The following is a 17,548-nucleotide window of genomic DNA, read 5'->3' as shown; positions in this document are numbered from 1 at the left end:
GGGACAGGCCTCAGTATTACCCACTAAGTGATGTAGTTTATTTCCAGTTATAAAGAGTCTCAGAGAAAATTTCTACTAAAGCAAGCAAATCTTTAGGGAGCTTTCTTTCAGCCATTTTATCCTTGCACAATACATGTTGTCAGTAAATTTCCTCCTGTTTTACACTTCTATAAGCAGTAGCAGAAGAGTAAGAAGTTTGAGTTGATTTCTGCTGCAATATCTTTGAAGTGTAATTCACTTGTACCTATTTTTTGGCCTTGACATTACATTCAGGTTTCCTGCAATTAGCTGCAAAAGTTTGCACACAGAGCTGCCACCATAATATAAACCTTTATACAACCAGATAGTCAGTTTTTAGCCTTGAAGTACACCACTTCTGAAAATATATAGGTGCAATTAAGAGGCACTAAAACCAGCTTTCCTGAAATATCAGGCTTCATTGGGGCAGGTTTAGCTCAGTTGGTTTGAGTGTGGTGCTGCTAATGCCAAGGTCACGGGTTTGATCCCTGTATGGGCTACGCTGAGGGTTGGACTAGATGATCTCCAGAGGTCCCTTCCAACCTTACCATTCTCTGATTCTATACCTATACCTTAGTAACTACTCTTTGGAATAAAATTTCTTTGCTTGGTGTAAATGAAAACAGTTGGACTGAGGACCAAGAGTAGGTTTCTCAGCTAGTATAAATAAATCAAATTCTCACCCAAAAACACCCCAAAATCACAAAGTCAATTGTAATAACAAAGACTTCTGAATAATTGCTGGGCTCTCTTTATCTCCCTTCTCGACTGTGAGAAATAGTATATGACTGAATCAAACTTTCAGGCTTACTTTTGCAACCTGAGAAATTCAGACTTTAATTTTTGCTTTATTTTTAAGGAGAGCAGAGGCTCTACTGTAATGGCTTGCCTCCAGTAGCTGTGGTTTGGAGAGGCACCCTGCTGATCACAAGACTCACAATAAGCTCACCAGTGATTTAAAAATTAATCCATGGATCTATCCAGTTCCTAAAAAATTATCATTAATTAATTAGGCAGTGGGTGGTGAGTTCCAGAGGTTTTATTAGTATTAATTTAAACTGGAAATTAGAAATAAAAATGAAAGACGAAAATAATAAAAATCTAGAAGAGAGGTTTTCATTAATCCTTTCAGTTCAGTGCCACAGAAGATTAATGAGTTCTGTTCAAGCTGAGCTAGGCATCCCATATAAAACCTTCCAAAATGTGCATTTCAGAGTTAGGCTGGGGGAAGTAGCTTACATAAAAGAGAAAAAAAGAATCTGAATTCGAAAGAAACTCAAAAGAAAATTGAAAATGAGACCAACGCTGCTTCAAATCTGTAATGATCTCCCACATTTTCCTATGTATATCCAGTGATTATCATTAAAATCATAAAAATAAGATTCTTCTCCTCATGATTCATCATCACTGTGCATTATATATGTGTGGAAGAAACACTAGGGAAGTTCACCCCAAAGTTCTCCTATAGCCTTCTCCCTTCCCTCTGATTCCTTGACCTCCAGTTGTTTTACAGTGCCTTTTTTTTCAGAAGACACAGTTTATCTGCAGCTAAGAGTTATCTGTGGATTTACTTCAAGTTCTAGTATTTTAAACAGGTGGAAGTTGTCTGAAATACGCGAATGAAAATACAGCATTTACTTTCTCTCACTGAGATGCAGCCAAAACTACTCATAGTTCACAGGTTTTGTCAAATCTAGGATATAGTAGGCACCTCTTGCAAAGCTTAAAAGTTCAAGACGTGAATCCCATGCAGTATGAACAGCTGAAATTGTATTCATGCTAGAGATTCAAAAACTGCTGGCCTGAACTCAACATAGCAATATAGTAGCACTGAGAAAAAAACAACTAAACATACAGAAAGCTATGACTTTCCCCAGATTACTTTATCACGTACGTGACACCAAGCTAAGCTGTGGTTGTCAGGCTTGTTGTAATGTACAGAGGAGACTTTAGATGCTCTTTCTAAGCAAACCTCAAAACTCTCCAGCTGAAAATCAGTGAACTTAACAATCTCTTTGAGTTTCAAGGATATTCTGCTCTGTCGCATCCTATTCCTTGACAGTAGGAAAGAGTCCCCTTTTTCCTGCTTGTCCAGATTGCTTGTAGAGCAGCAAGCAGAGACAATTTCTTTTATGATAAAAAGTCTCTGTGCAAAATGCTTAAAAACTTATGGCAGCTTCCTTGAAAACTTTCTTTGCAGTTTTGCTTTCAGCAATAAGCGTGTCTCCAAGAACAAGGAAGTAGAGTGAAGTTGGGGTAAGATGGGAAAATGAAGTTTGTTTTTTTGTGATGTAGTCAGTTGTTCACCAGAAGGCTTTCCATTGGTGACCTCATGCAAAAATACACCTGAGAACTCATCATATAACAGCAAGATGATTTATTCAGTCACCATGCAACAAAACCCACAGCATCAAAAAAAAAAAAAAAAAAAAAAAAAAAAAAAAAAAAAACTGTCTGCATCTCTTTAGGCAGCAGTTTTCCATAATAAAGTTAAGATACCACTGGGTAAAGAGCCCTTGCCCAAATTCCTGCTCAGGTCTCTTGCCATGTCCTATCTCAGCCATTTGCTCATTTGTAATATCATCTCTTACTTGCAACACCATCTCAGTGACTTGATCATCCACAGTTCTTACAGGTATCCCTGTTCCTTTTTACCCCCTCCCCCGCCCCAACACACACACACACACACACACACACACACACACACACACACACACACACACACACACACACACACACACACAGAGACAACCTGTGCGCTTCCTCCAAGCTGTAGCCATCTTCTCTTTCAGACATGCCGTGATAGCCCTGGAAATAACTCAGACTACTATTGGAGCCAGCAGAATAGTCCCATTAAAAGAAAATGTAACCCCAAAAAATGCGTCTTTGCGCTACCTCACTTTTTGGTGCTTGCTCTCATCTCTGCAACTCCTTAACTGGACTTTCAGCTCCAAGTGCTTTTTCTTCTATATAGAACCAAGAGTAGCCTCCAAACTGTGATACTCATAAATAATAATTGAGATAGGGAAAGATAACTACAAGCAAAAGATCTAAAGAAATATTTCCCTGCAGGAATATGATTCCAGAACTGTCCTTTGTGAGGTTTCTTTTCTTTCCCTGAAAGCATCTAGTAGCCATGTTAACCATGGCTAAATTAACCATAACAAATGTCTGGCAACTTCTGATGAACAGAAGAGATGATCTGAAAAACGCACTCACAGAGTTCATTGCTGAATATCTCTGAATATTCTCATCAAAATGCAAGGCTCTTTCTCCATTCTCTAGCAAGGTTTGAAAAGCAGAACCGTAAGGTTTCAGATTCCCACTGCATTATAATATGTGCTTCAGTGGACTTGCTGATCTACTGTCAAGTTTTACTATAAGCTGTTAAACAAAACCTTTCCAAATCAGCTCCACATATAACACATCAGCTTCAAAAACATTTTTCCTTAGGGGTAACTGCATTTTTTCCCATGTGGACTCAACTAATTAGTTCACAATTGTATCAATCTGCCATGGGACTTCTGGTCCTTAGTGCAATTTAATGAGGTTTTTTTTCTGTATAAAACTAACATGCCAGCCCGCAATAATATGCATTTTAAACAAACCTATAGCACAGTATGTTTTTAACAAATAGTAAGCACATCTCAAACAGAAAGTAAGAAGTTCAAATCACAAACTTCTTGCCACCTTGGCCACACTTAGAAAATTCCTGTTGAACTCCTATATATTCACTCTGTCCTTCAGTTTGTTTTTGCTGCCACGGCAGACTAAGAGGATATAGCAAATTCTGTCTTCTGCTTGCAGAAGAGTTTTCATCCAACACAATACCTGACCTTGACAGCCTCAGTGAGAAGCCAGTACTCCTGACTGTAATTTTTTCTTTGCTGAAAGAAGTATCTGTGAATACCTGTTGGAAAACTGGGTCTCTTCCCTACAGTAGGTTTATACTGAAGATGACAACCTATTCTTGCAACCAGGCACTCCATTAACTCAAGAGGCAGAGGTTCATGTGGTACACTGAACAGCTCCAACCCTGGTGATGGTTCATATGAGATTCTACGGTGCTACATGATGAAAATTTTGTTTTCAGCTACTTTGTTTTTAAACTTGGAATATGACACAAATATATTTATGCACACATGGATACATATTTGCAAAAGACGTTCTTATGCTTGCAAACGGAAGCATGCATAGGACAGAATATTTTTTAATTAAAAACATCTTTGCAACTTTTTCTGCACAATTGTAATATAGTCCTCAGTTGGCTAATTTGATTTTTTTTCAGCTCCCTAAGGATTTCCTACAAGGTCTCTTATGCCCCTTGATTCTTCCTTTTTATCCCAAGGCCTTGCCTTATTTTTTTGAAAAAGCTGGAAAATATGCAGAGAATGAAGACAGTGACTGCAAATACAAAAGTGCACAAGCCACTTAAAGCAATCTTTACACATATATTTCTTTACACTTTGATGTGTTACTTGGCTTCTGGTTGGCAGAAGCACATTCAAAGCTGCTGTAGATATTAGTGGTGCCACACTGTGAACAGAATATGTCATACATCTCAAGGCATTTTGGTTATCACACTCTGGGCATCAAAAATTAACAGCCCTTTCCAACCTTCATTTCCTGTTCCATCAGTTCTCTTGCTCCACAGAGTGGGAAACAGTACCTTGGTCAAGTTCATGACATTGTCTGAAGACAAATTAAGGACTGAAGTGCTCAGTTAAAACAGAGACAAGCACTACTAAAAGAAAGGGAGGGGGGATGATTAATTCTGTCTTCAGAATAGTTTGATTAGCTCCCAGTAATAAGGAAATGGGATGCATCTTCAGCAGTGAGGGTAAAACTAAATATTGAACAGATGCTCATTAAATGAACACTGTCTATCTTGAGCCTTGAAAGGGGTCATAAAACATATAATATAATTTAATTAAAGACTATCATAGCACAGGTGCACAAACCACTAAATGAAGCTGCCTGAGCAGTTTTAATTCTGGCATTACCTTCATCTTGATGCTTGCCTTTGCAAATCTATTAATATTCTCTGGCCATAGGTATCAATATATGCATGTATAGGACTTATATAAAAATGTCAAGGTAATGCTGTATTCATGAGATCTCTAATGGCAGGCAAATGATAACCATAGTTAAGAAGCAATTTCATAGCTTCTATATCTAAAACGGGCAATAATGATCATTTGTCAAATAAAATAGGCCAAAGATTTTCCCTTAGATGATTGTGGTTATGATTAGTAGCTTTAAATTTTCATCACTGCAGTTTAGATGACTACTAATTGAACCAATTCATATGCTACTTGTCCCCTTTCAAAGAGAAGCAGCATAGTCTAATGGGACTGGAACGCCCAACTTTCAGCAAGCACCAACTGCTAATCCCCACTCTTCAGCACCATGTTTTCCGAAGCCAGAACTCAGCTCCCCTGTCTGCTGGTACCTAACTGGACTATGATTCCTCCACATATTAAATCACAAAGCATTTTTCCATTGCAGCACAAGGGTCATGCTGGTTCATTGTCATGGACGCATAACGCAAATGATTTTCTTCTCTCCCGCTCACTGACTCCTATTCCAGTCAGGGGGAAATTGAGGCTGTCTGTCAAAGCGAATTTACACAGCTGCATCACATAGCTGAGATCCATGATGCCTCTCAGGGTTGTTTCTCTAATTAGTTGGAGAAAAGATGAGAAGAAATGACTTGAAAGAGAGCACAGCAGCTAGGGCAGGTAAGGGAGCACATCAGGAAAGCAAGCATGACGACACAGGGAGAAATGCAAACAAGGATTTCTGGATGTCATGCTTCAGATAGATGCTAAATGTATATATACAAAAATCATCGGGCTGTGGCCAGTGTGTAAGGAACTCTTACTTGACATTAAGGGAGCCACAGACCAATTACGTTTGCTCAAACAGTAGATGAGGGCTAAAAGGAGATCTCATCATTTATAGTATCACAGGTTTACTGCACTTCCACCAAGGTACCAGCTGCCAGCTCAGAACAGCAAGCTACCAGCTCAGAACAGTACCTGAGTTCCACTTTGCCCTGATGTAAATCACTGCTCAACTTGCAGTACAAAATAATATTCCTGGCTACTTTATTCCAAGTGGAGTAATTAAGTCATTTAACTATCAAATTCATGGGGAAAACAGGGAAGTACTCATGTTCCCCGACTCCCCATTTAATACCCAGACTCTAGAAACAGAATATTTTTGTTCATCCCCAGGGAGAGGCAGAGTTGATGACTTCCCATGATCACACCGCAATCACTTACAGACCAGTGCAGTCTTAGTGGTCAATTCAGCCCAAACCCTTACCAACTGGCCTCCACAGAGTAACGCAAAGGAGCTTCATTAACATATTCTGCTGGGAACAGGACTGCTTGCACCAGTTCATTGCCTGCAGGCTAATACAGGCTATCACAGAAAGATTTTGAGTTTCTGCTGGTCAGAACAAGGTCTGATCTTACAAACCTTTGAGCTAATATTTTGGTGATATTACAGGCATGAGGAGGAAACCTTCCTCTCTATGGTTTCAAGCTGAGGAAAATGAGACACTGAAAAGCTGAGGCCTCTCCAGAGGTATGCTCAAACTCCTCACTCTTTGGAAAGCAAACCAAGATGGCTTGATTCCAGCTATGATCCATGACTCCAATGCAGAACCAACCCAAAACAGAGGCAAAATAGGCCTGTAGGAAAGGGCCAATTCCCTTAATATATAGGAGCTGGCAGCTGGCTAGCTAATCCAAAAGCATTTTTAATACTGAATACCAGCTATTTTGGGTGACAAACAGTGGCTGGATCGGAGAAGCAGGTCCATGCTCCCTGGTAGACACTTACAATTTAAGTAGGTAAGACCAGAGAATATTAGTGCTGCAGGAATGTACCGTTTATTGATATTTCAGTGTATCTGGTACACATTATTAAGAAGTCCTAGGAAAGGGGGATGTTTAAAATCAGTTTAAACCCACAACCTACATTGCACCTTTGAAAGTGCACAATAAATCCCCATTATGTGTACTCCTCATTGGTGGTGCCTATGCCATCAGCCTTCCAAAAGCCAAGAGGTGGAATCTTGCCCCTGCTAAAATCGAAGGAAAACTACCACTGAATTCAGCTGATCAGCCTTTCCTCTTCAGTCTGACAGAGCCACACAGCCCACACTAACCAAAACCATGAAGGCAATGAACAGCAATGGGAAACAAAAGAAATGAGAGCAAGCAGTGCAGACTAGTGTGTACCTACTAAATCAGCTCTCCCATCAGAGAAGTTACAAAAGGTACGCCTACTCTGAGATGTTAACTCCTCTGGCTAGTATCAGTGAGAGAGATACTTGCAGATTTCACAGAATCACAGAATGGCTGAGGTTGGAAGGGACTTCTGAAGATCATCTAGACCAACCCGCATGCTCAAGCGGGATCATCTAGAGCTTGTTAGACAGGCACATGTCCAGGCAGGTTTTGAATAGCTCCAGAGGAGACTCCAGAACCTCTCTGGGCAACCTGTTCCAGGGCTCTGTCACTCTCACAGAAAAGAAGTTCTTCCTTAGATTCAGGCGGAACCTCCTGTGTTTCAGTTTCTGCTTGTTGCCTCTTGTCTGGTCACATGGGACAACTGAAAAGAGCTTGGCCCCATCCCCTTGGCATCCTCCCTTAAGATATTTGTAGACATGGATAAGATCCCCTCTCAGTCTTCTTTTCTCCAGGCTAAACAGGCCCATTTCTCGCAGCCTTTTCTCATCTGGCCACTTTGGCACCTCACCAAAACACACGTTGTATCTCTGAGCCTCTCCTTCTTTGTCCTTGCTCCACTGTGGGTAGTAGCTCTCCAGATACATGACAGGTGAGAAGTGCCTCTCACTGAAATGAAATACAGAGTGTTCCCACAAAGCCCAGCCCACTGCTAATGAAGGCACCTTGTGCTGACAGCTGCTGCTGCAGAGGGAAATGTCAATGAGACCATTACAGCCAGCGATTTCACTTAGCTGATGGCAACCCTGACCTTTGCTGTGCCCAGAGGTAATTTGTTTTCCTGACTGCTGGAAAGAACTAAGAGACATTACAAAAATGATGCACACCCTGACCCTGTCTCATCATCATTTGCAATGAGATGGCTCTCTTCTGAATGCTGTGGCTGCCAGCAGCTGTGGTACAGATTCCTGCTGGCTCCATATGGTGATTTACTACATACAGCTTGACAGGGGCTCCTTTTCTTGGACCATTTTATTACTGACTAAGGATAAGAAGGACTGGAGGCAGCTAGAGCCAGCTAGGGTTCAAAGATCTCTGTTGCTGTCTTACTGTTTAGCTAATGCAACTTTTCCTTTAACCTCTAGATATGTCGGCAGTAATGAACAGTGAAGCATCATCTGTGAATGGCAGCTTATGGAAACTTGCTGCAGAAAAAATAATAGACATAGGAAACAAATATCTGTTCTTCAGGAAAAAAGAAAAATCCTCACAAACAACCCCAACATCCATTCAGGTTGCAGATATCCATGCAGCTATCCTTACAAATGAATAAATCCAGACAGTACAAGATCCAGGGGAATGCAAGGTCCCGAGAACAGCTTTCAAAGCACTGTCACTGGCTACTCAAGTTTTCACATTGACCTAGGAGTCAAAACATAAAAATATGTATGGACAAAAATCATCACTTTAACCCCAAATTACCATCTATCGGCTAGTATCAGAGAGCTAGCTCAGAGAGCTCTCACTAACTGGGCAAACAGCTAGATAAACAGCTCCCATCTGCTGTCCCCATATAATTTCAAAGAACTGCTCACTGTGGTCACCCAGCAAGGGACTTACACAGGTGCAGGTCACAGGGAATATCCTGCATGTGAGGAAAGATGCTCCTACTGACAGACCAGACAAAGAGATGGGAGTTGATGTTGTGAGAGAAGAGAGGGAGAAACTCCAGTCATTCCACTTCATTTACTCAGAGATTGCTACACAGTGGGGATGACTCCAACCCATCTGTTATTCCACTAATACAGAAGAGCCATGAATCACTTGCAGTAAAAAACAAGACATTCTCCTGGTTAAGGAGTGGTTGTCAGTGGCACTTGCAAGGTATGGTGCAGGGAGGACACCAAGACCTCTCTCCCGCAGCTTTGTAAGAGGGCATTACAATTTTTCTCTCACTGCTGGCATGAACTTGTTATTTCCCCCTCAGTATTACAGCCCGAAGTTCTCCAGAGTGGAGAATAGTCTTTGTCATTAAAATACTTCACTTAAAGAACAGTGTATCCAGATAAATCAAATCCCATCTCTATTTACAGAGGGCATTAGTACACCTTTTATGTCTGATATAAAAGCCAATTCTTTATGACCTTTTTTTTTACTCAGACATTGACCGGGGCATGTTTGCTTTAAACAAGGTGCAGATAATAGGAAAATATTGCATCGTTTCCTATATTGTTTCACAGAAAGAAGTGAGAGGCCCTTGGTTTTGGGGTGTTTTTTTTCACAGTTCCCTGAACCTTTGGCAAATATAAAGTTATAGTCAAAGCTAATATTGGTGAGATTTAAAAAAAAGCCAATCTATTAGCCTAACTGCTGATGGCCTCTTCATCCCAGGAGAGCAGGGCAGGCTGAACAGGAATCCACACTGATCTGCCCTATGATTAAGCACTTGCGCACTGCAGAATAGAGAAACATACCAGGACAAGATATACAAGCTTCAGCATTAACTTGGAACTACCATGGCTCTGTGCAACAGACAGGGCATGAATTCAAGCCCAGAGAAATGAACTCCTGAGCTAATCCAATAAAAGCCATTTATTTTCTCTCCGTAAGGGAGATATCTTTGCATACATTGCATTCCTGGCCACCTCTTGCTTGCCAAACCCTGCGATGGCAATGTCTCACTGTAACATCCCTTTCAAAGGATCCTGAGAGTCTCTATGGGTCACAGTCTGCCTTGCACCGCCAAGACACATCTACATCAAAAGATATGGCTAGGGATTTTCTAAATTCTATATGTAAACAAGGCCACATGTTTTCCAAACGAATGAAACACTGCAGAACAGCAACACCATCACCCACTACAGAGAGTGAGGAGGGAGTGAGTATCCTCAGATCTCAGAAGAAATGTGCAGGCTCAAATCCTTATCTAGCTATCCTAATTACATTAGAGTATCAAACTCTCAGTGAAGCTTACAAAATCTTGCTAGCAACATCCCATTGTTTTTCACTGGTGAAGGGGAGCATACAAGCTACAGGTCCTTTAAAAAGAAAAGAAATTAAATATCATTAAAAAGTCAGGATTCTGCTGCTCAGTTTGGTTTGCTCAATACTGATCTCAGTGCAACCTTTGTAAGAAAAGTAAAACCTCCCTCATCTGCCTTAGGGCCAAAGCTTCTGCACAAGTACTTTATTCTTCCCTGGGAACAAGACAGTCACGCAAACACGACTGCCTCCTGGAAGCTCCCAGAGCTGAGAGGACATAAGTATTCAGCAAATAAGCACACATCTATACAAAACAAATCTGCATCTATTCAAGATGAAGCCAGGCTGCTGGCTATCCGCGTAATACAGGAGTCATGCCTACGCAAACCACTGTTATATTGTTGGCACTTTTATGCAATCTCAGAGCCATGTACAACTATATCTGTAGAAAATCTGATAATCCGCTCCAAAGGAAGAACACAGTAATTGAATGCAGCATGGTGGGGGAAGGGAAAAGGCTGCAGGAACAATGAACATGAAATAAATGTAAGCATATTCAAATGACTGTGGCATTCTTGTGGACCCATAGCAGGAGAAAAGAAGGGATGAAATAACACCAACTGACTTGCAGTGTCTAGCCTTCTAAGGTAACTTACAGTGCCTGTCACCAATTTCCCCCATTCATATTTGATCAATTAAAACATCTGCTGTGCTGGCTCCATCATTCTGCTTTAGACCTACATAAAAGCGGGACTGCCCTCAGTACTGATCTCTTCAGTATTATGACCAGTTTTCTCCTCTGGACATCTGTTCATGTGTATCCTAACCCCCTTGCAAGGAGGCTCTCACCTAGGGAAGAGATTTCCTACCAAAATCCAATGCTTTGCTTCAACACAAGCAAACATTACCATGTTGATGCCTACAGCTTAGCTTCTTCTTAGTTTTCTCCATGTTTGATTGATTGAACATGTTTATAGTTGTCTGGAGAAGGTGCACAGAACATTTTAACTGGGCATCAGAGCTTTACATCCACTGTATCATTTCCACTGAGGGCTTTCAACTCTCAGCAGCTGGTACCAAAATCACTATTCTAGATCATAGCCAAGATCAAACTACTCCAGTTTCTTGTCTCTAATAACTCTCAATAACTAACACAGAGGCGAAGAGCGTAAGAGGAGGATGAAAATAAGACTGACCCTTTCCCAGTTATACTCTCCTACCTTCTGGCAATCTGTCGTTTAGAGACTTTCTGCGACAGATATTGCCCTGTATTTAATAGCCTGTGACATATTTCTTCTATAACTCTTTCTAATGTTATTTGAGCGTTTATACTTTTGGCCACCACAATGTCCTGCAGCAACCAGTTCCACAGTTTCCACCCCGACTGCCCAGAAGCAGCTACCCAGTTCTCCAGTGGAAAGAAAGCAAGTTTGCATAAATACAGGGGGGCTTAAATTATCAAATGTCCATGTCTCCAAAACTTTGGGGATATTGGTAGGGCTGCTGACAGTCTCAGGAGACGAGTAATGAAGAATTCATGTTTCTAGAGAAAGTGCTTTGGAGTCAATGTTGGGACATATTTTTGGACGCAGGAGAAGCCTGCACTGTAAGTGCACAGCTGGCTCCTAAATGAAGGACTGTATCTCACCTCAGTTTCCAGTGCTGTAAACCCAGCATCTCAGTGCTCAATGTGCATGAGCTTCCCTCACTTCTCCCGATCTCTCGGCTAACTGCGCGTCCATCCCACTCAGCTCCAAGGAGCAAAACCTACTGACGAAGTCGCTCGCTCCTACCTTCCTTCTGTAATTCTTGTCATACCTTACCTGTTATCCTAAACGTCTCAGGCTCATTACGCTTACGGACTTTTCTCCGGTAAAGGCGCCGCGTACTGCCGGGACGCCTGCAGCCACAGGGCGTGAGGCTCCGCGCCATCCTTGCCAACCACGTCCCGTGCAGCGCCGAACCGCCCTCCATGCTGCCGCAGGGCAGCACCGCCTTGCACCACGCGGACACCACTGCCGCCTGCAGCCGGGGCGCCGCAGGGCAGGTCCCAGCCGGCCCTGCAAGGGGCCGAGCAGCCCCCGTGCCTCGAAGCCACCGCTGGCACCCTCGGGTGGGTGGCTGGGCGGGCAGTATTCACAACGGCTGTATCTTAACGTCCTAATGATTATTTAAAGAACTGTTTGGATGCCCATGCATTGCAAACCCTGCTTTAAATGCACGTATTTAACAGAAGCGAAAGGCAGGAGGTATTGGGTGTAAACGGCAGGGTTTTGGTAGCCGGGCTGCAAGGCCACCCGGCGCGGCAGGAGGCCGTGACCTGCCCTGTGCTGGTCACAGCTGGTTCTGGCCAGCTCCAAAAGGGGTGAAAACAGCTGCCACATACCAAAAGTGGATCGAGTCGGAGGAGCGCACGGCGGGGAGGTTCAGCAGCAGCACGAGAGGCAAGGGGCGCAAGCGCAGGCACGGACGCGGCGCGGCAGCGGAGGTGCCGGAGGCCAGCAGACTGCCTTTTGCTCCCGGCACCCCCATCCTGCGCCCGTGGGGCTGCCCCACGGTGTGCCGCGGCGGCACCGCGGTGACCGCAGCCGCCAGCGTGTCCCCGTTGCGGCACCGTGCCGCGTAGGGCAGCGCGGGCGGAGGCAGCTCTCAGCCCGGCGGGGCTGCTCAGCGAAGGGGCACGCGTGCCGCTTCGCGCAGGTCTGTCCAGCTACAGCACCATGGGACAGGTGACCTGCTGCGGCGCCTCGGGCACTCCCGCTTCCAGCACCCAGCTGTGGGGCTCCTGGCACCCCCCTCGGGCTCTAGGGCAGGGCGGCCTCCTGGACCCCGGCGCTGCCCAGCGCCTTCGTGTCAACCAGGAGCCCCCACGTCCTCCTCAGTCACCATGCACAGGTGACCCAGCACCAGCGCACATGCCACCAGCACCTCCTGCGCTTCCTGCACGCCACTGCCATCGCCAGCTTCAAGTGAGTATTTGCATCCCAGCCCTCCCACCTCCCTCTCCAAGGCTCTGCCCTGACAAATGGCTCTCCCAGAGGGAAAGGACAGCTGCACTTGCCCCCACCACGGACACCCACCACTCCCTCCCCACTCTTCCACCCCTGCAGATACGGCTCCACTTTCTGGCTGAAGCACTGGTTGCTCCTCAGCCAGCTGTGGGTGCTGTGCCGTGAAGAGGTGGTAGCAGCGGCCAGGCCAGAGTGGAGTCAAGGTGGAGGGCAAGTGGGTTCTCCCCTTGGAGCTTCCTGCAGAAATACTCACCTGTCAGTGGGGGAAAAGTGCCTGCCCTACCATGTGTAGGTTCTGGCAGAGCAGCGGGAGTTGCTTTGCCTTGTGGTTGGTTGCAAATCAGCTGCAGCCCCCAGGAGCTGTCAGCACAGCTCCTGGCTTGCAGGTCTGGGGACCCCGAGCCACTTCTGTGTTCCTTCATGAGGAGGAGGCCCATGGAGAGCAGGACCAAGGATGCTGCAGAGCTTGTGCTCCCAGCCAGTGCTACTAGAAGCTGTGTGGGATGAGGGACCCTTGGCAGTGCTGGGCTGTCTGGCAGGAGAGAGAACAGCCAAGCCTGTGGGTGACAGAGCTCTTTGTGTGCCCTTCTCCATGCACAGCCAGAGCCAAGGAGCCGTGGGAGCCAGTCACTCATCTGCCCTCCCTGTGGCTCCTCACCAAAGCGGTTGGCTTCTACAGGTCCATAAGTGTCTGCACAGCCTCCATTCCACCCTGAGAGCCACTTGGCTTTCCAAACCCAACCATGTGATGGGTTTCTCACGGAGGCTCTTTGTTCTTCTGCCTAGAGATTTCACTGACTACCAACACAGTGGAGGCACTAATTTTGGCAGAGGTGACCAAGGGCTGCCTTTGCCCAGCCCTTGCTGGCTGTGGCCAGGAGGTATCCCAGCACAGTGGTGGTTGGGGGGGGGGAAGGGGGCTTTGCAGGATGTGCAAGGGAAGGAAAGCCCCCATGCGGGGGAGAACATGGCAATCCCTGTATAACTGGAGCAACTCGCTAAAGGCCTTTGCTGTTGCTTGGAGCCCCCATAAGCTGAACTCTTCTCTTGCAGGCTGAAGGCAAGAAATGCCTGCGGGGGACTCTTCAGCCATTGAAGAGGGACTTTGCCACTCAGCTGGTCAGTGTGAATAAGAAAGCGAGGAGCTGCCTTCTTCCATAATGCTTGCAAAATAGTGCTTCTGCAAGGCTGCCTCTCCGCCACCAGCAGTGACAGGCCAGAGCGCATCGGCAGGAGCAGCTGCTCTTGTTTTCTCTCCCCACGCAAGACCTCTGTGCCTGTAACACTTAGGAGGAGACCATGCAACATATGGCACTGCATGCAGAGCAAAGGCACCCCAGCTGGCTGTGCCTAGTTTTCTGAAGCCATGTTTGCTTTCTTTAGGCTCGCAGCAGATGGATCAAAGGGAGGGAAGAAGATGGTGATTTCATGGCCGCTGTCTTGGAGAGAAACCTCAGCCACCAGGAACTGCCTAGGACAGCTAGGCTTTGGAACCCAGGTGACTTTCTTTGGGCACCCTCTGGCCCTCATCTGTGGGCAAGGTGATATCCTGCCCCAACCAGTCCAGGTGAGCAAGCCCATAGAGAGAGGTCTCCTGCAGGCAAGGCTCTGCTGAAATTAGTGGAGTTCCACAGTCCCAAAGAAGGCTGGCCTGGAGGACCACCATGTTACTCCCAGGATCATCCCCGTGGATCAAGAACGAAATACTAAGCCAGGTCAAGCAGAGTGCACTGCCAAGTCAAAACCTGTCTGCTTCTGCCTGCAGGACGTACTGGCTATGCTCTATGAGAAAGGACCAGCCACTGAGGGCATTTTCAGGAAAACTGCCAACAAGAAGGCACACAGGGAACTGAAAGAAGACCTTGACAGCAACAGTAGTGTTGATCTGGCCAGCAAACCCATGCACTTGTTGGCAGTGGTGCTGAAGGTGAGTTCTGCTGACTTGTAGCTGGGAGAGCACATGATGAATGGGCACAGGCCTGTGCCAGTGCCTAGACTGACCTAGGAGGGACTCTAAGCTAAAACGCTTCAGAAGCCACCACACTCTGTGATTCAGGCTTAGGACCCTTGAGCATTCTCCTTTGCCATGGGATTTGCAGTTTCAGTAGTTGCACCTTTGAGAGCAGGTAGCTCAAAGCTAGCTGCCTCCTAGCAAGCCCAGGACACAAGGATGCTGCTTGTCGGCTCTCTGCTCGTGTTCAGAGCCTCACCTAAGTGCTTTGGTCTTGTAGGACTTCCTGAGAAACATCCCTCCAAACTGCTCGTGGCCCAGCACTATGGCTCAAGTGGCTGCTAGTGGCTGGGAGAAGCCAAGCCCGCAGGAGAAAATTGAGGAACTGAGAAAGTAAGTTTGGCAAGCAGTCCCACCACTGGGGCTCCAGACGAGAAGCAGCAGCCCCTATCACCTCCACTGCTGTTCCTGGGTTTTTTTTGTCTTCGCTCAGGGTGGTTGGCAAACTGCCTTGCGCAAACCTTCTCTTGCTCCAGTGGTTGCTCTCGCTGCTTCACCATATCAGTGAAAATGCAGAGACCGGCTGGATGGATGTCAGCAACCTGGCAATCTGTGTGGGGCCAAACATGGTCAGCCCCAATATGGACAGCACATTCCCACTGGCTGTGCAGAAAGGGAGGAGTGACAAGGTCTGTAGAAGTCAGCACCCTGCTCCACCCTGAAGTGAGGCAAAGGCTGCCATGCTTGTATCGGGCCACACAAGGCTCAGAGCTAGACAACTACAGCTGTGGCTACAGAAACATCTATCAGGAGCATGAAAGGCTGCTCAAGGCCTTGGCAGCCCCTCATGCTGAACTCAGTGACTTCCTGTGTGCAGGTGACACTGTTGGCAGAGTTCTTCATCGACAACTGCACAGCAGTCTTTGGGCAGGACATTGCCTTGCCATTCAGGCCCTCCACCAAGGACTCACCAGAACACACAGACAGTGCCACAGAAGGGACTGCTGATTGTCCCGGGCCAGGGCTGCTGGATCACATCCTGTAATTGGATAGCAGAAGACATCTGTGGAAATACAAAGAGTTGCAGAGAGGTCAATAAGGTTTGGCAGCGTATCCCTAGTGGAAGGCTTTTCAGTACTTCAGGTACATGGGAACAAAAGCTTTGTCTTTGCATCTGCCAGGGGGCATGGTGCCACAGGGAAGGTCCCCTGGCATCCTCCCATGGCCTCTAAAAGCTACCTAACAGGCTCTTTCTCCTCACAGAGCACCCATGTGCTGCTCAGCAGAACAGCTCTGCCTGCCACAGTCCTGAGCCAGGAGCTGAAGGCAGCCCTGCAACCTCTGACATGGAGCAGCCCAAAGTGAGAAACGCTCTTGTGAGCAGCTGCTATCCAAGCTGCCTCTCTGCCTCTGCACTGACTGATTGGACAAAGGAGATCAGCAGTATGGACAGGAGCTTCTCAGAGCCAGACCTGTCCTACCGGAACAACAACTTGGAAGACAAGAGAAGGGCCCTGGGAGTAACCAAAAGTGAGGAGCATTTCCCCATTCTGCAGAACAAACAAAACTGGGAGAAGAGGGTACTGGAAGCAATGCCTTGCCATCCTGCAGATACCTTTATCAGATCACACTCTCTCCCGAAAGCATCCTCTGGCTGCTCCCTGGAGAGCTCCTTTTCTCATCGCATGGTTCAGTCTTCACCAGTTCTGCACTAGTTTCACTCTCGAGCACCCCAGAAAGCTTTTGAAGTAAGACCCAGGCTTTTCCCATCAAGTCCAGTGAGGACAGCCAGCTGACACATCAGAAAGCACTGCAGGGCATGCTCTTTTGCAAACTGCAGAAAAGCACACAAAAAGTCTCAGCTTCTGGAGGCCTGGGAGACATGAGGTTTCTGAGAGATAGCTCCTCAAGGAAAAGCCAGCAGTTCTCCTGCAAAATTGCCCAGGAAAAGAGTCCCGATGATAACAAGTCATTGCCGATGGTATATCAGCAAAGGCCCCATTTCAGATCAGCGGAAGAAGTGCTTAGTGAGGTGGGTGGAGCAGAGGAATCCAGAAAGACTACTCTGTACTAAGCCTACTAACTTAGACTCTGCTTAGCCTACTAAGACCTGCCTGACCACTCAGGTTCTCTCCTAGAGTTCCCACCAGGAGAGCCACGATGTCAAAGCAGGACGCTTTGCCACCCTGCCCATGCACCAGCTGTGCATAGGACACAGCAGAGATGGCTCTGAGGCATCTACTCAGGGAGTTTCTGCACCGAAGGCTGCAAGTTTTTGCAAGTGGAAGCTGCAACCACAAAGTTCCTCTGGAAAAAAACTCAGTGCGAGTTTCCCTGTGACACCTTAGCAGAGCTTATTGACCAAGAGACTTGTCTGAATCCTG

At 46.1% G+C, this 17,548-nt stretch overlaps 1 protein-coding gene across 1 annotated transcript; it reads left to right on the top strand.

Moving 5' to 3' along the window:
• Nucleotides 1–12,922: 12,922 nt before the first annotated feature.
• LOC134138097 (T-cell activation Rho GTPase-activating protein-like) lies at nt 12,923–17,263 on the top strand. Its single transcript, XM_062571309.1, is given in 9 exon segments — nt 12,923–13,374; nt 14,597–14,780; nt 14,979–15,140; nt 15,445–15,557; nt 15,658–15,853; nt 16,042–16,205; nt 16,411–16,840; nt 16,843–17,199; nt 17,201–17,263. Coding segments are annotated over 9 exon segments (2,121 nt in total).
• Nucleotides 17,264–17,548: the final 285 nt, after the last annotated feature.

The sequence above is a fragment of the Rhea pennata genome, chromosome 3, assembly GCF_028389875.1.
Source record: "Rhea pennata isolate bPtePen1 chromosome 3, bPtePen1.pri, whole genome shotgun sequence".
NCBI lineage: Eukaryota > Metazoa > Chordata > Aves > Rheiformes > Rheidae > Rhea > Rhea pennata.
The sequence above is the reverse complement of the archived record's forward strand: the minus strand, read 5'-3'. Positions and strand labels throughout refer to the sequence as shown.